The sequence below is a fragment of the Panulirus ornatus genome, chromosome 17, assembly GCF_036320965.1.
Source record: "Panulirus ornatus isolate Po-2019 chromosome 17, ASM3632096v1, whole genome shotgun sequence".
In the NCBI taxonomy this organism is placed as follows: Eukaryota; Metazoa; Arthropoda; class Malacostraca; order Decapoda; family Palinuridae; genus Panulirus; species Panulirus ornatus.
Genome location: NC_092240.1, coordinates 8095001 through 8116250, shown reverse-complemented (window position 1 = coordinate 8116250; position 21250 = coordinate 8095001). Strand labels below are relative to the sequence as shown.

The following is a 21250-nucleotide window of genomic DNA, read 5'->3' as shown; positions in this document are numbered from 1 at the left end:
CCGTGATATGCCACGAAAAGTTAATTTTGTACAAATGACCGTTTAGATATCGGCCTTTTTCTTGTTTTGTCTTCATGCTGATGGTCATATTGCGTAATGCAAATAAGGGGAGACATTAATACTTTTAGTTCTTCAAAGAGGTATAAGCCCAGTACAGGGTCTCCGTTCTTATCCTCGTAGTCATATTGACCCTCTATATTTGTTTTCCTGAAGCCAATATATTTGTGTGGAGGGGAAAAAAAAAAGAGTTGCTTGGTTAAAGTCGGGATAGATTTACCCTAACACGATCCGTTAATTGAGCCTCACACTTTTGGTTTTTGTATGAGAAGGTATAAATCATTTTTGCGTGACGCGGTTGCTCACAAACCACAATGTAACTATAAAACAAGGATGATTTATGTCGCAGTCATTGTAGGTCAGACGTTGAGTTCACGGATGTAGGATATCATGATGTCATGAATCATTTTGCATATTCATGTTAAGGTTTTGAGTGTAATGCCTGCGTCTTTATCAATATATATATATATATATATATATATATATATATATATATATATATATATATATATATATATATCCAGATTTCATTGAATTCAGAGAAGCTGCGTGTAGTGTTAGGGTTGTCGACAGATTATGTACTTCAAAGAGCAGTATCCGCCAGTTGCCATTGAATGTAATTCACCCTAAGAATACGCCATTGTCCCTCTCATTAACCATGACACATACTATTCGTATTTTTTTTTTTTTTTCATTAATAGCACCTGCTATGAGAGAGTGTGTGTGTGTGTGTGTGTGTGTTACCGGACTCCGCCTGCTTGAGGTTACGCCGCGAATGAAAGATTCAGCTTTTTATTCGATTGTCATCGTTTAGGTGACGAGACGGAATACAGTCTAATAAAAGAGCTTTTAACTTCAAAGTCGCCACCGTGTTTCCCTGAGGTTAGCGCACGTCAGTATGGGAGTTCCGGGGTTTTTATGAATCATATAATTACCCCAGGACCAGTTGCCGCGCTAGCTTTTCCCATTACCACGTAGACGCCTTTGTAGTGAGAAGCTCTTTTTTATCGACATGACTTTCAATTATAATCTCGCCAAAGGTGACTTTTTCACTCGCGGTGTAATATCGAGCAGGCCATGTGCTGGAATACCTGATTAGATAATCCCACTGTCACCTACACAACATGGCTTTAGATCCACGTACTCCACACTAGACACACGCACACACACACATATACCTCGGACAACACATCCTGGATTGGCTTCAACCAACCGCAGCCTCCATCCCGCACAGTATTAGTGGCAAAAGACATCAACAAAGCATTTGACACTGTCCCCCTGACACATACACTTACAACATTCATTTGACTACACTCTGTATCGGGGAAAATGGGTACCGTACTTCCAAAGCAGATCGCTCTCAAAAGCAGTTTCAAACTCCCCAGGCTCTACATTTGGAACTCACCAAAAAGCAGATCTTCCTCTAACCCTCTTTAGTCTTATCTTGCACAAATCTTCCATTTACCTTCTGCAGACCACAGGGCGAAAAACTTTTCAATGCAGATGATGATGATCTCACCATCACAACACCCCATGACATTACGGAAGCCACAACAAACGTGCATCACCACATGATCATGACTGTGGCTCACCCAGGCCACCTTGTCCTCCGCATCTCCGCCGAAGTGTGACCAGTCGTTACCCTCTTAAACCCTAGGTATGGCATCACAATGCAAACCTGCACCTTTCCTTCCTATCACCTTGAACGACGACTCTCTCCCGTTGGACAAAGCTCCGCGGCTATTTTAGGCATCACGACATTTACCCTCCACACAACAGACATCGACACCAAGGCAACAAGATCCACAGAAAGCTCGCTGGTGCCAGATTTGAACGAGGGGGAAAAGAATCCCCCGAACATCCCACAACAAACAGTTCATCCTCTACCTACGCTACGCCTCACCCTATCTTAGTCACCTATCCTGTCAGAAGCAAATATAACAAAACTGCAAACCACATTACATAACAGAGGACTAGCAGTAGTCAGTTACACAATGGAACTAAAGATCCGCTCAATACAGTCCCATCTCAACATGACTGGCAATCAACGCAACAGCACTAGGCTCCATAACTAACCAACAACCCCGAAGTGTAGGCTCCATAACCAACTAACAACCCGAAAGTGGAAATTAAAAAAGTCTACACATCAAAAATTACACGTAGATTCACCTCCCCCTCAAAAATAAAAAAATATAACAGACCTTCTGAAATAACCAGACAAGTGTTAATTAACCGACCTCCTGACACCTCTTGTATCATAACTCCAGCCCACCAGAATAACACCCAGCAAGAAGCCACACTTACCCTGGCAAAACCAGTCCCACTTACCCGTCTACACACGGGACGTCGTCAACCCATTCCTACAACACAACAAACACCGTTTCATCTTATCTCAAGATCCCCCTTCATGGCCGCAGTATAGCGAGCATAATGAAGACAAACGAACACTTACTACTGTTCTGTTGCACTCTATACACGTACACATATCACTACGCTAGGACCGATGGTCCACCCAGTGGATGTAGCAGGTTTTACTGACAACTGCAGGAGCCCCAGATAGATAGAAGGGACTCCCTGGGCGTGAAGTATATATATATATATAGAACATCTCTATAGTCTCCTGCAGCCTGGGGCTGCCCTATAGTCAGTAGCAGGGACAGGTTAACAACCTCTTTGAAGCAAGAATTTCTTTTGAGGAGGCTGTACTCACGTCAGATGACTCGAACAGCCTTGCCAAAATAACCTTTTCACTTGCGGCCTAACCTAACCTGAGGCAGTAGTACCAACACTAACCTGAGGCAGTAGTATTAACCCAGTATCACCAATAATAATATATATATTCCTAATGGAGGTATTGAGGGTAAAGCCTTTACCATTTCTCTTATCACAGGAGAAATTAAAATCCATGCGGCCATCAACATCGATTTATTAATATAAGGAAGGTGTATAATAACAGGGAAAAGTGAATTTACAAAATGTACAATAAATATTTACACATGGCGACAGTGAAATTTAGATAAAACACCATGTTGAAACACTGATAATAATTATCATTTCAGGTGTATCATTGGTATGTGTACGTGTGTGTATATATATATAGCAAGACTCGCTAGTCCAGCTGGGTGTATTCCAAAACTGTCCGTCTGTCTGTCTGTTGTGTGTGAAGATGCGGTGCTCGGAATGTGCATTTATGTAAGTACTTAAAACTCAATATCAGAACTAACTATTCGTTGACTGTAACGGGTTTCTCTAAATTGGGGGAAAAAAATTGTATTGATTACAAGTTCTTGCCTGCTGACAACTCACTACTAGTAGTAGTAGCAGTACGAAATATGAAAAGAAATGAGTTATCAAAATTAAGTAAGTTGCCATCTTTTTTTTTTTAGTTTACACGTACTAGAATTTAATATAAATATATGTAAGTGATGTTAGTGGTTTCTTGCTGTTATAAAGGAATGACAAGGACTATAATAATGATAAGAAAAAAAAATAACGTTTTGGAGAAAGTGTTGGCTAGCGGTGTGTGGCATCATTACGCCCGAGACGCTTCGTCAACAGCGAAGATCAAAAACCAAAGAAAATATTGCACATTTAAAAAAGAAAAACAAGTTTCCGTGCTGATGGTGCTAAAGAAACTTATTTTGGCCAGTCCGATAATGTGACAGCTGTCTTAAAAGCTGTTAGCAAGAGTTATGACAGAAATTTGAAAAAAAAAAATCGAGTCATATTAAAAATTCGTATGAACAACATCTGGCAACATCCATCCCCCCATTATAGAAATATGTATTTAAAAGTTATGAAAATTGATTGATAAAAGCCTCCTTGTTTTCAAATCTCGCTCAAAAAAAAAATAAAGACGACACCCCCCCTTGCCATAGATATAATAATAATGATAATATCTACACGTGATACAAATCAAAACATGACATTTTACATGATAACACCGAGGTCAACTACGAAGGGGTGCGTTCCGAACGAATTATTCTCGACGTTACTGCGGGAGAAGGAGGAACGACGAACGGACGAACGAACGCCCTCACCCTGTGTACGGACTCCCGAAGATTCGAACGCTAACCGTTCTTATTCACGAATATTCGTAAACCCCCTTAGATAGCCCGGACGACCTTAAAAGTGGCAGCCTCACCGACTAACTTTGAACGGGTTTAAGAACTATCCTCCTTTACGAATCGAGAATGATATATATTCGGAAGACATATACCCAGAATAACAAGCACTACTGACGAAGAATTGTGACCAAAGTGGAGCCCGTCGGCTGATGGGTTGCAGCCAACAGCCAGTGTGTGTGTGGGGGGATGGGGGGGTTTTAGGCCGTCCGCTCCCTGCCTGTGCAAGAGAGTTCTACGGCGCGCTAATCTAAACGTGGCCATTACTGTAAAGTTTTCTTATATTTTTTTTTTTTTTTACATTTTTTTTTTACTCTAAACTTATTGACTAAACCACCCTCTGCTAAAAGTAGGATTAATGAAACTCGTCTCATACTTCGGGGGAGGAGGAGGAGGGAGGGGGGGAATAAAACGATGCAATTCCAAGTGTGTACAAATTGGTGCGTCTCCGAGTTGAGCGGATATGTACGGAGGGGGACCCGGGTGGGCGGGGGGTCGAACACACACACGCGCACACGCACACACCCCCAAACCCACCGCCACCAACACCAACCCCCTCGCGCGCGCTACGGCCTGGGGGTACGACGACGCCGACGCCCGCACCTCCGTCAGTGAAATATGTAAACAGAAATATCACTCACGCACAAAGTGAAAAATCTGAAACCTGTTTTGAATATATTATATATATATATTTTTATATATAGAGTGATGCCTGCTGGAGATTCTAAACTGACTATTGTGAATACAAACATTTTTTTTTCGTTTTTTTTTTTGTTTTTTTCAAGGAAGAATATATAAATGTAAACAGAGGAAGACCTACGTACTATTTGTTGATATGACTTCCGTACAGAGACGCACAGCTCCAGTGTGTGGCGGCCACCACTAACCCCGCCTGCCTCCAGCCTGACCGCAGGAGGAGCGCCTGACTGCAGCACGCGCGATGCCGACCACAAATGAAAAATCCCGATATTCTTCTTCGCCACTTCCCAGCCACGAGACATTCTCGAGATATTGGCTCGCACCCTGAAGTGTTTTTGATACACGTAAGGCCCCAGTTGTGTTTTCACTCAACCTCTTATGTATGAAGTGGTGGTGGTTGTCCGTTGTGGTAAAAGTACACTCCCTTGTCCGTCACTCCACCCCAGGAATTGACTATAAAAACGTAGAGCGAGTGTCGGAGCGCCGCGCTCTGCGACGCCTTGCCCGTACTGTTGTGAACCGTATCCGCAGGGCCAGGTAACTCTAACCAACAGTCGTGTGTGTGTGTGTGTGTGTGTGGGTGGGTGTGTGCATGACGATCATCCCTTAGTATACGTATCTTGTTTTCTATCGCTTACACAACTAAAACAAAAAGACCGTCTCTTTTTATGATTAGTACGCCATTGATGATATTGATACGGGTCTACTAAAGTTAACAATGCAGAACAGACGTGTTTGATTTGATGGCACGCCAACATCGCGTTGCTTGAAGTACTAACTTATGCTTCATACGCAGCGCGCCCGGTGGCTGACCTCGGCGGCAGGACGAGGGTCGAGGTCCTTCCTTATACCGGCGGGTCTGACTCGGTGGCGGGAGGAGCCAACGTGACAGGTGGGAGAGCGGGTCAACCGAGACGACACAGTGTGTGTACCGCACATTCCTTCCTTCAACCCGGGGACGTCGCCTCTCCCTTGGCCGCAGGCTGGGAGGGTGAGTGTATTATACACCCCGACCTCTGCAGTACAGAATCTCCTTCCCCTCCAACACACCCCCTTTGGCCCAAGGCTTTCGAGGGCGACAGGCCGCAAGTTGGTAGGGCTGTGGACTCAACAACACTCGGGGATCCCCGCCACCGCAAGGCTTTTTGGAGGGTCGGCCGCACGTACACACACACACGGCCGATCAGAGTTCCTAGATGGCGTTGTTGGCTGGGAGGAGGAGGAGGTCAATGACACCCCCCCCCCCCCCACTCCTCCAGCCTGACCTGACACTGGTACTGGCTGAAGCCTCGCGTGTCTGCCGATGAAGCCCCACCGGACGACCGTGCTGTCGCAACGCCCCGGTGGAGCACGGGTTACGTGTGGAACACAAAGTCATGTGTAAATTCTTCCGTTGTGTCTGCTCGTGGACCCGACCTGACACGTTACAGACTCGAGGTACAAACGACTTTCAGCGTGTCTGTATTCCGTCATGTATTCTGTAACTTCATCTCGCAAAGTGATCAAAAACTCGTGAATTCTAACGTAACTTTCACGATCCGACCCGCAACGTTTACTGATTTTGAATTACATTAGACGTAAACGTGTGGCGGCTTTTCAGGATCTTAAGAATATACCAACGATAGCTATTTCTACCCCGAGTGGTTAAAGCGAATATCCCCTTTATTTTGACTACTGGATACAGGGCAGGAAAAAAAATTTATCGCCGCTTTAGCGTCGTCATAAACCGAGAAGCGGGTGAAAATGCAGATAATATCGTTGATCAAACTGTCGAGCTGAGCTGTTCTTTCAACAACAGATCCTTGGATGATGATGATGATGGCGTCGTCCTTCATCTCGGTGGTAAAAGTTCACAAAACTGGAAAAAGGTGGAGCTGTTGCCGGACATGACTCCATGAGGCAACGGAATTGTATTCCTTTCACAAAATCGCTTCTAAACTGCATATATTATTTTTTTCTCATGTTTTCATTAAATGAATAAACATTTCTCTCATTTGGGCTATAATTTTTTTTCCTCTTTTCCTGCGAGTTCTCTCTTTTTTTTCTTTTTCTTTAAAAAGACATATTTCCTGTAGTTCTTCTCGTCATGATCTGACAACTTGATGTCCTACAGTCTGTACACATATAGATGTTGTGGGCGAAGCTGACAGTTCACTGAGGGGTGTAACGGACCACAGCGGCTCGAGACTTGTGGCTGTGGTTGCAGCCGCGAGGGAAGGGAGGGAGGCGGAGGTTGTGGCTGCCACAGGTAAGCGTCCAACGCCTTTATCTACCACACCTCTTCCTTCACTATAGCTTGTGGCAGCACCCACACCACCTGATCGCTGGCACCCCTGTAACACTACAACTCAGTGTGTACGTCACTCTTGTAAGACATATCCGCAGAACCGAAGCCAACGCGCGGAGTGAATCACCTGTATTCGCCCCTTCGACGCCTCACAAACGCTCCCCTTCTGCAAATTACCGACATGTCAGAGGGAATGGATGAATACCGAACCACTTGGATTGAGACTGTACGTGAGTAGCGATCGTAATAACGGCGTAGTAGCGAGATTACGACGACGACACACAAGCGCACACACCCACAACCACCTCAGTCCGTCGCACCAGGACCCCTGTCGGAGAGGGCAGAGGTCGGGTGAGTGAGGGCGAACCTTTCCTAACCCCTATAATAAAACACTACTGAGTCACTGGGGAAGCATCGATGCCTCAATTGTCAATCTTCTAACACTTTATCGTTTAAGGTCTTGAAAATTATCTATATTTTGTTTTATCTCCTTTTCGTAGGTGGGGCCTTCAGGAAGCTGAGGATGCGACCGTAGCAGCTCACAAGACCTGGAAGCTCTGGTAGGACTTCCAGGCGGCGGTGCTCTTGTCCGTGTACTCGAGGCAGTCAGGAGGAAGGGGTGTGAGGGAGTTGACTGTAGGCGGGGTCCTGGGACTCAGGGACTGACTAGATCCCAGGGACGAGGTCCCCAGCGACGTGGAAACCAGGGAGGAGGACCCCAGGGTCGAACCCAGTCCAGAACCTGAAGAATGTGAGCCCATCTGCTGTCCGCCGCCGCCGCCCATGGGGTTCAGGGAAGCCATCGAGCTGACCTGCCGTTGGGGGAGAGAGTCTTAACGTTAATATTCTCTACAAGGATAAAAAAATTGGGTAAATCCATGACTCATGTTCTCTCGTCTCTGTCTCCACAGTGTAAACGGTGTAGGGCTGTGGGCGTGACCTACCGGGACGTTGATCTGGGAGTGTGACATGGGTGTGAGGTAGTCCATGTTGGAGTAGTAGGAAGGAGCGGCGTAGCTCTGGTAGCAGGCTGCCGCCGCCGCCGCCTGCTGGCTCACGCCGCCGTAGCCGCCGCGGTCCAGGCACGGCGGCGTCATCAGGTCGCCCATGGGCGGGATGGAGGCCGACCCCGCGGGAGGTATGGCGGCCGGAGACCAAATAGGGTTGTAGGAGGCGGGGGCGGAAGAGGACGCCGTGAGAGGCAGTGGCGGCGCCGAGCTGACGGAGGGCGGCGGGGATGGAGGTGAGGCGTCCCTGTGGCCGCCTCCGGTCGGCGGTGGGGTGGCTGTGGCGCCCACACCACCTGTGGTCGTCTGCCCCGACGGCTGCGACGTCTGTGTGGAGGGAGGAGGAGACTTGGCCACTTTCTTGGTCCTCGGGGTCTTCTCCGCCCCCGCCGCCTGCTGCTTCTGCTGCTGCCGACACTTGGCCCGGCGGTTCTTGAACCACACCTGTCAACGTCGGATACAACCGTTATAACACAATTACAACATCAACATCTTTGTACAGACACAGAAACACACATCAAATGACAACAATTCTTTTCACTGGATGATGAAATGTCTAGTTAGATTGTGATTATGTAGCCCTTTACAGAATAAAAATGACATATAAACACTCTATTACTATCCTATGTATCATTATCGTATTACTACCCTACGTATTATTACCCTATGTCATCAGTATATACTGAAAGCTGTTTTTCAAGCCTGTGTGTGTGTGTGTGTCTATAGAGACGTGACAGGGGGAGTCTGTTGTGTCATGGTGTTACGTGGCCTTCCTCACCTCGGACGGGCCGCTGTGGGAGCGATGTATACACCACAAGGTCGACCGACCACCACGGCCACTGGCAACAGAGCCAGAATCCTGTACTATCTATATATTATTATTCCCACGTCTCTGACCCTTCATGGAAATCAATGTTCCCTCTTTCTTTTTTTTTCCCCTTTCTCTATTTTTTCCCTTCCTGTAGAAGGGTGTGTGTGTGTGGTACTGGGTAGCGTTGAAGGGAGAGGGCTACAGCCAGCTCCCTAAACCTGCCGGACACCTGAGCGGCCACTCTGAGCAAGATCCATACACTAAAGGTGAAGTGCTACTGTGGTCACCGTTGGGTGCTGGCCCGACTCTGTTGTTACCACAGGGCTCCCGGCCCACAGCGGCTGGTGACGCGACGCCGCTCCTGTAGCAGCGGCAGCAGCAGCAGCACCGCCACCGCCGCTGGACGGACGAGTACTCTCTCTCTCCTTCCAACCCTCCTGGGGAGGGGGGGGGGGTAAGCTTTCACTACAACTCAGCTTCAACGGACACACACACACACGTACACACAGTCGCACACACACACACACACCATTGACAGTGTTGAGCGTATGGTGTTGCTTGTGTTGTACAACATTTTTTGTTTCAGCGGTGTTACCAACGGGCGGGGACCTACGCCCGTTCGGCGTGACTTGGGAGGCGGCGGGCAGCACGTGACCCGCCGTGCACCACCCGGATCTCTCTCTCACCCTCCACCCCTGCGGCGTGGTCAAGCGGTACTGAAGGTGGTTCCTAGGGTGAGGGAGGCTCTAGGGTTGAAGGAGGACAGGAAGGCTGGGAGTGTGAGGGAGAATAGGGAAGGGGATGGGAGGGTGACTCAGGGTGAAGGAGTGGGTTTAAGGACGGCTGCTCCTACTGGGGACATGTTGGTGCCTCCTTCAGCTGCGGTTCATTGTCAAGGTCGCCATAACCACGACACAGGTCCTCACCCGCAGTGGACGGAGGGATGGCGGTGGGAGGGTGTGGCTGTTCGTGGTAACCGGATGGCGATGAGAGGGTGTGACTGTTCGTGGTAACCGGATGGCGGTGAGAGGGTGTGACTGTTCGTGGTAACCGGATGGCGGTAAGAGGGTGTGGCTGTTCGTGGTAACCGGATGGCGGTGAGAGGGTGTGACTGTTCGTGGTAACCGGATGGCGGTAAGAGGGTGTGGCTGTTCGTGTATACTGTTCGTGGTAACCGTCTTCAGCAGGCGTCACGACAGGAAGACACGGCCGAGAGGTGTCTGGATTACAAGAGAAGGGGTGTTGGTGGTAGACACTTTAACAGGGAGTCCCTGAAGGAGGGGTCGAGAGCCTTCCCGAAGGCGATGATTTAAGCCTGTGATGAACAGTATGGGCCAGGTACTGTCACACCAACACCTCACACTCGAGGTTCAGGTGAGATACAGTTAAGTGTGGAGGCCACACGCCTATACTGGCATCCGATTCCGTAAACGACAGCAATTGTAGCATTCGAGCACATTAGCATTATGAAGAATAACTTGTTCAGAATCCTATAAAGATCTGGGGAGCTTGACGCACGTCGGAATGGCCCTGCTCCCTCGAGGTCCCGCACTTGACAGAGGTGCGTGCACGAGAGGGGGGTGAGGGGAGGGGGGACTTTGGGTGTGGGGGAAGGGCGTCGTGAAGTCGTCAAGGGGGATGGGAGAAGTCAAAAGTTAGAGAGAGATTGCACCTTCAACTTTCTCAGACAGAGGTTCCCGAAGTTGGATCTTATAAGTGTCTCTAAGTTTCCAGAGAGAGAGAGAGAGAGAGAGAGGAGTGACAAGTTACGAGACGAGGAAGCCAAGAGTTGGTCGGACAAGGGCGTCCCGAACGTATATACAAAGGTTGCGTCCATGACGAGGACGGAGAATCGTGTGGCAAGTTGCACAAGTCTCCAGCTGACACCCAATCATGGCGGGTATACCATAAAGAACACAGAGGAACTGTTCCTCCTCCCTTGTCCAGACTGCGTAATTGGGTCGATCGACTGAGGAACAAATCGCTAACAAAGACGCCGCCACACACAAGGAACCCGTCAAATCATGGCTGTAAAATTTGTACAAATACTATGGGGCACAGGCGAAGCTAAACCTGTCGTGCGTCTGTTTTGAACGAACAAGGAAGGCCCCAGTGAATATCACTTTTAAACGCCTTAGGTTTAGCTTCTGTTCGGGAAGCGTGGCCAGCAATGTGAATTAAAGAAACATGTCCACGATCACCTAATTTCGAGTCGTGAATGATCAGGAGTGAGTCACGTACCGAACACGCAACGTTCAGGACCAAGACACCACCCGTGGGGTCGACTGCCCCCAGACGCAGGAAACATGTTACTGCTTTACACTTTTCACTGAAGGGGAAGCGACGAATCCCGCTGGTATAGCAAACTTCCTCGACACAACCTCCCCGCGTTCTCATCCCTCCCTCATCCATCTTACCGACCTGACGATCCTCCCTCACCGGCGACCTTAAGTAATATATCGTTACCTCGCGTCTGAGGCGATGCCACACGCAGAGGGACCAGCCAACCAACCCACCAGCCAGCCAGGCCTCCACTTGTGCCACTACAAAGAAGCAATTGGCAAGATAAAGTTATTCAAAAAAAAAGAAAAAAAAGGAAAAAAAGTCATATATATATATTTTTTTTTTCTTTCATCGTCTTTCTCGTCTTATTGAAAGATAATCTTGTAAGGAGACCCCGGATCACGCACGACCCAAGAAGGAAGTTTTAAGGGGGAATTGATCCCCTTTTGTAACTTCCCATTGTCGACCCCCCCCTAGCCCCCCTCCTCACCCCTCTCCTCCTCCTCCTCCTCCTCCAGTCTCCTTAACCTACTTTCCCCAACTTTACGAACTCGTTACAAACGCGTTTCCAAGAAGAAGAAAAAGACGCCGCCTCGTGTTGTTGGTATTGTTCGGATTCTGTCGCTCGTCTAAAATGGCCAAGACAAACAAGAAGAAGAAGAAGGAGGAGGAGGAAGAAGAAGAAGGAGGAAGAAGAAGTAGGAGGAGGCGGAAGAAGAAGGAGGAGGAGGAGGAGGAGGAAGAAGAAGAAGAGGATGATGATGATGATGATGATGCTGGTCCTCCATGGACGCCATTTGCAGTGACCTGACGTATAGACACTCGAGGACGATATGACACTTGTACATTACCGAGGACGGTATGACACTTGTACACTACCGAGGACGGTATGACACTTGTATACTGCCGAGGACGATATGACACTTGTACACTACCGAGGACGGTATGACACTTGTACACTACCGAGGACGGTATGACACTTGTACACTGCCGAGGACGATATGACACTTGTACACTACCGAGGACGGTATGACACTTGTACACTACCGAGGACGATATGACACTTGTACACTGCCGAGCACGATATGACACTTGTACACTACCGAGGACGATATGACACTTGTACACTACCGAGGACGATATGACACTTGTACACTGCCGAGCACGATATGACACTTGTACACTACCGAGGACGATATGACACTTGTACACTACCGAGGACGATATGACACTTGTACACTACCGAGGACGGTATGACACTTGTACACTACCGAGGACGGTATGACACTTGTATACTACCGAGGACGGTATGACACTTGTACACTACCGAGGACGGTATGACACTTGTACACTACCGAGGACGGTATGACACTTGTACACTACCGAGGACGGTATGACACTTGTACACTAAGATCATATACCGCAAATGTACTGACTGCATCGGATGCACTGAGAACGACCACAAAAGTCGCGAGCCTTTGACGTGGCGGTGAACATGTGTATGTCACACACTAATTGATGAACAGGTAGAAGGGATGGAGGTTTGTATTGTAAGTCGTTACAATGATCTTTCACGGTAATGAGAGCGAGTCCAGATTGAGGGGGGGGGGGGGGAGACAGTTCGGAGAGGAGGAGGAGGAGAGAGACTTATATATTGAGAAGTCTAACATGGCTGGCCTAACCAGCACATCTTCCGGGTCATACGAGCGACATGTTGTCTCATACTTCCGGGTCATATGAAGTAGCGTTTCGCCTCCCATCTCTGGGTTATATAAGCAGACTGTATCCTCTTACATCCGGGTCATATAAGCAGGCTTCCGCCACTACATCGGTCATTTTTTTTTTCTTTTTTTCTTTTTAATTCAGATGAGAATTCCCAGCTCGTGAAAACCTAACCTAACTTAACCTAACCTAACTATGGTCGCCATGACCCCACCATCGCCCACCCCTATGGTCCACACCCATGACCGACTGCCCACCCAAAACACCCACACCCCCGTCCTCTCCATCTACCAGTCTCCTCCCACTGCCTGACTAACCCCCCCACCCCCTCTCCCCCTTCCCCTCCCCCCCTATTATTCACCCCCTCCCCCTATTATTCACCCCCTCCCCCCTATTATTCACCCCCCGGACCTCCCTCTAACCCGACGACACTAACCCCCTCCCCTCCCCTCCCCTCTCCCTCTTCAATCACCAGTCACCTCCCCCTGCCAGACTACCACTGCTCCCCCTCCCCTCCCCTCCCCCTCTTCAACCACCAGTCACCTCCCCCTGCCAAACGACCACTGCTCCCCTCCCTCCCTCCTATTCTATCCCCCCTCCCCTTCTAACCCGTGCCAGCCTACCCCTGTCACACCACGCCCCGAACAGACAGAGGGACGGTTCTCCCTTGCTACCGCCACCTCCCCCCCCCCCCCCCCGTTCCCCCCTCCCTTCCATCTGTGTCGGAGTGACAGATGAACAGAAAACGGGTGACGGATGGCTTGCCCCGTCCAACCACGAGGTACAGACGACCCAGCCAATCAGGAGGGAGTCTTTTTTTATCTTTTTCATTCCGGCCAGCCAATCATGGCTTTCGTTTGAGACCACACTCTTGTAGCACAATTACTGATTTGGTTTGAAATCAACCCAGCCAATTACCGCCCTGATTTTGAAACCACTCCGGCCAATCACCTGCTTTGGATTTGAAACCACTCCAGCCAATCACCGCTTTGGATTTGAAACCACTCCAGCCAATTAGCGCTTCCATCCGAAACTACCCAGCCAATTACCGCCTTATATCAAACTGACCAATTACCCCTCTGATTGGAAACAGGTCAACTATTATTTTCCTTTTTTTTTTTTAATGTGTTTTTGCCAACATCACCGGGATCACCATTATCATCACTATCACACTATCCTGGCTTTAAGTCTCCTTCCGACCCGGTCACCATCGCGATCACCGTCCGTACAGTGATGTCATGTTCACTGCACTCGACGATACGACCCGGGTCGTCACTGTCTCGATCTGCTTGTGGGCGCGCGGATACTATATCTGTCACTGTCATCATCGTCACAATCACCAGCATCGTTCGTCACCATCAGTGCCGCCCGCTCAGCTAATCACTATCACCAGACTCACAATCACTCATCACTATCACCAGACTCACAATCGGTAGTAAGCTCACCGCTCCACTATCACAGTTCCGTTGTGACTATCACCGAACAATTAGAAATCACAACTACCAACACCATTGTCACTATCACCATCGCTCTAACACCATCATCATAGTCAGGACCACCATGGCCATAGGCTCACTATCACCATCATGGCCAAACGTCTCACTATCACCACCATCACCATCATCACGGCCAGTGGTCTTACTATCACCACCATCACCATCATCACGGCCAGAGGTCTCACTAATCACCACCATCACCATCACGGCCTGAAGTCTCACCATCACTACCAGAGGTCTCACCATCATCACAATCACTATCACGACTTCTACTCTCAATGTCACCATCACCCACTCCCTCCAACACCCACCATCACAACATCACCCACTATCACCACGTTTCTCCTCCTGTATTATGTCGTCGCCTGGGTTACCCCCCCTCGCGTCAAGGGGAGGCGACGGTAGGAGGGAGAGTCTGTCTTACCGGCCGCGTCACTCCTCCTCCTCCTCCTCCCGCAGGAGGAGTTCCTGGAGTGAGTTCCTCAGGGAGGAGGAGGAGGAGGAGGAGGTGCCGCGCCGTTCACCACTCCACCAGGTCCCACAGATTACGCTGCCGGCCACCAGGAGCCTAATTAAGGGGTCCTTTGATTACTGCTATGATGGGTTCATCACTAGGGGGAGGAGGAGGCCGGGTGGTTACGTTGGGGTCAAACACGGCGGTACGACCCCTTGAACACGAAGGTACGACCCTTGAACACGACGGCACGACCCCTTGAACACGAAGGTACGACCCTTGAACACGAAGGTACGACCCTTGAACACGACGGCACGACCCCTTGAACACGACGGCACGACCCCTTGAACACGACGGCACGACCTCTTGAACACGACGGTACGACCCTTCAGCGAGCCATGTATATGACAGCCCTGACTTTACCATATCTCAACCCCTTCATGACCCCATACACCATCGTGGTCAGCGGGTCCATTATACATTCATCGGGTCGAAAAGGGTCGTACCACCGTCGCGTCGTGCTCACTGTACAGGAGGGGGGAAGGGGATGATGGGTGATGGATGGAGAGGTCAGGAAGAGGAGATGAGAGAGAGAGGGAGAGGGGCAGGCGTACTTAAATATTGCCCAACAGGAGACCTGAGAAGCTGTGTGTGTGTGTGTGTGTGTGTGTGTGTGTGTGTGTGTCTACCCCACCTAGCCAGCCAGCTGGGGCCCAGCAGGGGCGTGTAATAAACACTGGATTAGCGGGAAATGAACGGAAAACGTTGGCAAGTGGATTAAATGAACACCGCTCCCTCAGGGGCCTGTTCAGAATTATGAGCACTTTCATGAATGCAAACACACACACACACACACACACACACACGCACAAAAATATGTACACTTTTTTCCCCATGACCCTAACACCCTCCCCCACACCCCAACCCCCACCACCTTCCCCTCCCTCCCCTCCAGAAAAGTATACGAAGAAATTCTTGATTATGTATTTTTTTTTATCAAATAATGAATTATACAGTATATATATATATATATATATATATATATATATATATATATATATATATATATATATATATATCGACGAGGGGGGGGGGACTACTTTCGTACATATTTGACGGGAAGATATGAATCGATCAATATTTATTTGTATCAATAAAAACGTAGAGTGGGCCTTTCCCTCCCCCACTCCTATGGCCCCCCTCGCAGAAAACGTAGTTTTAACACCTCGTTACAAACATCGGCCACTCTGGCCCTTACATCAAAACCTGGTCAACGTCTTAACAAAGTGGTTCGTTTAGAACCTCACACACAAGACCCGCTGCCAAAGGGAAAATGAGTCCTTTACAAATGGGTTCTATTATTTCCAGCTTGATGGCATGTTATTACCTAAGACTACAGAAAGGATTTGGTATGACAAATACAAACATATATGTGATCTTACCCGACCCCTAACCCATTGAGCAATAGAGTGAATGCGGTGTGCCACTGACCGAGAAACGGTCTTTTCCTGCAGTCTTCACCAGGGGCACATGTATTTGCCCCAGAGGAGGAGGAGGAAGAAAGTGTCACCTGGTGTGTGTCTACCTGGTACTTCATCGTTATAACTACATAACATCCGTCGTGGGTCAGCTACCTGCTTCATGGACCAACGGTATTAGTGTACCAATACCAAAACACAATCAACCTGGACGGATTTAGCCCCACCTCCCACACACTATAGCTGCTCTGGACGAAAAAAAAAAAAAAAAAAAAACCTTTGCGAGGATGATACTCAACGCACCGCTACACAGAAGAATCAAAGAACACACACTCACTCGACCTCATGGGCTTCACAACATTACAAAAACATACACAACTTTGTTACAAATTTCGTGACAGTACAAAGGGGGACAGATGGCACCAATTATAAACCTGACTGACTCTTGTGCTATTGTTAATCAAGTTATAACTCTATCTCAACCAGGCACTCAATTTTTCACGTAACTACCGCATCTCTAAAGAGAGAGAGAGTCGCATGGACTCGTGAGGGAGGAAGAGTCTCATGAACTCTGTGAGAGAGGAAGGGAGTCACATGAACTCTGTGAGGGAGGAGTCACATGAACCCTGTGAGAGAGGAGAGTCACATGAACTCTGTGAGGGAGGGAGGGAGTCACATGAACCCTGTGAGAGAGGAAGAGAGTCACATGAACTCTGTGAGGGAGGGAGGGAGTCACATGAACCCTGTGAGAGAGGAAGAGAGACACATGGACTCGTGAGGGAGGGAGGGAGTCACATGAACCCTGTGAGAGAGGAAGAGAGACACATGGACTCGTGAGGGAGGGAGTCGTACACACACTGTGAGGGACTACATCATCTCGAGGACACCCACCTGGACTCTGCTCTCGGGCAGGTTGATTTTCAGGGCGACCTCCTCCCTCATGAAGATGTCTGGGTAGCGCGTCTTGGTGAAGAGTGACTCCAGGACGTCCAGCTGGGCGCGGGTGAAGGTGGTCCTCTCCCGACGCTGCTTCCTGGCCGGCGCTGCTGTTGGGCAAGAACATGTCGTCGTCAGTGGCAGAATACACGAGCATGACGCGAAAAGACGACGACGACGCCTCCTCCCCTCCCTCCTCCCTCCCCCACGTACAGTGTGGTCGACCGCGTCCCGACACGCCAGGAATCACGCCTTTGTCTACGGTACGAGTAACCATTCTCTTACGGCGGATGTAATCATTCGCAACGAGTAATCAATTACTCAGGTATGAACACGAACGAGCGACTCACTCCAGCGTCGGCGCCAGAGGTGAACCCGAGCGTCGTCTTACCTCCAGCTGGCTGAGGGGGATTTCATGAGGTACACACCCCACCTCCCAGCTCTGGAGTCAACAAAGCCCCGAACAGTCTGTCTCAGTGACTCAGTGACCCATTGCTATCAACCAGAGCCCCAGCTTGTCTAGCTTACACACACACACACACACACACACACACACACACACACAAGGCAAGTTCCAGGGTCGTCCTCAACACTTTTGAATGTTAATATGAAGACCTTCTGATACCATCCACAGACTCATCTACATCCTCGACCTAATGTATCACAACCGAGAGAGAGAGAGAGAGAGAGAGAGAGAGAGAGAGAGAGAGAGAGAGAGAGAGAGAGAGAGAGACGTTACGTCTCTGTGTCTCCCAACGTCCGTTGTCTTCGCCAAAGGTTACTACAACCCCGGTTATCTCATCCACAACACAATCCTTCCACCATCGACCCTTGAGTTGTGGAGGAGAGTCACACACAGTCCATGGCTTTACGGCCATCTTCTGTGAGCGAGGCTTAGGCTCGACGCCTACCCCCTGGGAGCCGCGTCCACCTTCCCCGACCCCTCACCTGAAGCATGGTGGAGGGATGTATATACCCCGCCTTATGCAAATACATCCACCACTCCTCCGCTATTTAGCGTCACCGTTGACAACAACCTCTCCCTGACGACACGTTCCTCCTCCTTCACCATGACCTTAACAACAACAACCTCCCCATCCCCAGAGCTGGACCACCTCCGACCACGTCAGTCGCCCTACGAAGACACAACCCTCCCTCCTTCCCTCCCACAAAGCTCTGACAGAGCGACCCGGAAACGCTCATTAGACGATCACAATCACCAGCCTTAAAACATTCAAGTAACACTCCATGACCGCTCCTACACCACACAAACCACCGACCTCAGGATAATCGTCCGTGCCGCCAGAAGACAAACAACACGTCCACACAATCACCAGGTCTCCCGTCCGCATCACCCCGGGGCACGGGGCAGCCAAACAATGTAAACAAAGAGGAGCTGAGATGGTCGCTACATGTTTCATGCGCTGGTTGGCCGCCGCCGCCGCCGCTGATCGCTGGCAGGATTATTCGTCCGCTATATTTTCCGGGATTAGTCCTCCCTGTATTTTTTTTTTTTTTTTTTGCTTTATCCTGTGGGAGGGAGAGGGAGAGGGAGGGAAGGGGGCGCAGAGGAAGGGGTGAAACAGGGGCAGACCATTGTTCGAGCAGGAGGCTTCGCCCCTGACCAGCACTATCATTTTTTTTTCCTCTCTCTTATTGATTGATATTGATGGCTTACAGGAGGAACCACGTGCTTTACACCACGTGTTCGACACCACGTGTCCAGAGCACCAGGTGTTCTGGATCTTGTTGTCCTATACACCCCACCCACTCAAATCCCACACCCCCCCACCCATGGTCCTCACCCCACCGTCGCGACCACGTGCACTGGTCCACTTGTCCTGACTACACCCACCGACCACGTGACCCTCCCCCTCTATGATGGATCCACCCACGCCTCCCCCACCCCCTTTCTGTTGTGTAGGCTCACCCCAGTGTCCCCCAGCTGCCTACCTACACCACAGAAGAAGAAGAGGAGGAGGAGGAGGAGGAGGAGGAGGAGGAGAAGGAGGAGGAGGAGGAGGAGGAGAAGGAGAAGGAGGAGGAGGAGGAGGAGGAGAAGGAGGAGGAGGAGGAGGAGGAGGAGGAGGAGGAGGAGGAGAAGGAGGAGGAGGAGGAGGAGGAGGAGGAGGAGGAGGAGGAGGAGGAGGAGGAGGAGGAGGAGGAGGAGGAGGAGGAGGAGAAGGAGGAGGAGGAGGAGGAGGAGGAGGAGGAGAAGGAGGAGGGGGAGGAGGAGAAGGAGAAGGAAGAAGAGGAAGAAGAGGAGGAGGAGGAGGAAGAAGAAGAGGAAGCCGTATAGTGGAGGGTGTAGGAGGACACTTTGTGGGGAGGCACCTGCTGCTGCTGGAGGGCTCGTGAAGGTGTGTGTGTGTGTGTGTGTGTGTGTGTGTGTGTGTGTGAGGAGGGGAGGGAGGGGGGATACCGTGGGGGTGTGTGTTTGGGTGGGCGGGAGGACGGGTGTGAGGGCGAGGCAGCACCAGCAGGTCGTTTTCTTTACACTGCTAATCCTATATATATGTGTGTGATGGCTGGTCACGTATCTTGGTCTGAGACGTGCTGGCCTAACCGGCTGGTTGACAATGACCGCTCGAGTGAGCCAGCTGCTCCCTCTCTCCCTCTCTCTCTCCACCAATGGTGGAGACCCACACGACCCTTCTAAATCGTCCCCCTCCACCAATGGTGGTGACCCACACGACCCATCTATATCGTCTCCCTCCACCAATGGTGGAGACCCACACAACTCTTCTATATCGTCTCCCTCCACCAATGGTGGAGACCCACACGACCCTTCTATATCGTCTCCCTCCATCAATGGTGGAGACCACCACGACCCTTCTCTCTCGCCCTTCTTCAGGAGCCGTCTCCCTCCACCAGCTCAACACTAATATCTAATCTATCAAAATATCAAACGCATTTCAATTAAGAAAAACACACACAAACTCAATTATATATATTTCTTCATTTTCATATACGTTCGCCGTTTCCCACGTACGCGAGGTGGTGTCAAGAACAGATGACAGAGCCTCGGGGGGGGAGGGGAATAAGGTCCTCACATGGCTCCTTACGCTGTTCTTTCCTTTGGAGAGTAATACAGGAAGGGGGGGCTTTGCAACCACCCGCTCCCGCCTCTCTTAGTCGCCTTCTACGACACGCAGGGAATACGTGGGAAGTATTCTTTCTCCCCTATCCCCAGGGATAATATATATATATATATATATATATATATATATATATATATATATATATATATATATACCACAGTGTCGTTGGCGATTGATGTTCAGAGGTCAATACACTCGCCTCACTATTGAGGTCAGTACTGGGTAAACTTCAATATTTCTTTTTTAAAACCTGACTTGTAAAGAAATTACGCTATTGTAAGACTCATTGTGTGTGTGTGTGTGTGTGTGTGTGTGTGTGAGGGGGGTATGGGTTCCGAGCGCCCACACCGGCATATAAACAGTATCAAGTCGAAATTGACCACAAGACGGAGAATCGAGAACTCCAAAAATGACTTTGGACTCAGTCGCTGGCCTTGAAGAGAGCCCCCCCCTCCCCCCTCGTCCTCTGACGATCTATTAAGAAAATAAACCGATAATTCTACAGTTTAATCTGCTTGGGAATCGCGTTTCATATCGGATCGTTCGTCTGAATGGATATCTTTATTTTTTCTGTCCATTATTCGGAAAGAATGGCTCAATGGTGGATTAGGAGAGGGAAAATATTATGTGGCGATCAAAACATGATACAGGACGTCTGATGAATATACCCGGAGGAGCGACTGTGTAAACACTGGGAATAACTTTTTCAGTGGCGTTGTTTTCAGTGGCGCTTCCACTTAAACTCCATATTTGAAAATTGTCAATAAATGACACGAAAACCTCCATATTTGAAAA

At 49.4% G+C, this 21250-nt stretch overlaps 2 protein-coding genes across 5 annotated transcripts in view; one reads left to right on the top strand and one right to left on the bottom strand.

Moving 5' to 3' along the window:
- Ehbp1 (Eps15 homology domain containing protein-binding protein 1) overlaps nucleotides 1-8208 on the top strand; it is a 533072-nt gene extending 524864 nt beyond the window's left edge. Inside the window, exon 28 of one of the 2 annotated variants that reach the window (XM_071671877.1) lies at nucleotides 8079-8208. The gene's annotated coding sequence lies outside the window, so the exon portion shown is untranslated. Of the gene's footprint in view, nucleotides 1-7667; nucleotides 7806-8078 lie in introns of those variants that run through there. The other variant, XM_071671876.1, reaches the window with a different exon arrangement.
- The window catches only part of LOC139754549 (uncharacterized), a 30274-nt gene continuing 16730 nt past the window's right edge, over nucleotides 7707-21250 (bottom strand). For 2 of the 3 annotated variants that reach the window (XM_071671883.1, XM_071671885.1), the window contains exons 2-4: nucleotides 17310-17464; nucleotides 8112-8618; nucleotides 7707-7979 (exon numbers count right to left, since the gene is read on the bottom strand). In XM_071671883.1, coding sequence (XP_071527984.1) covers nucleotides 7707-7979; nucleotides 8112-8618; nucleotides 17310-17464 — 935 coding nt within the window. The remainder of the gene's footprint in view (nucleotides 7980-8111; nucleotides 8619-17309; nucleotides 17465-21250) is intronic. The other variant, XM_071671884.1, reaches the window with a different exon arrangement.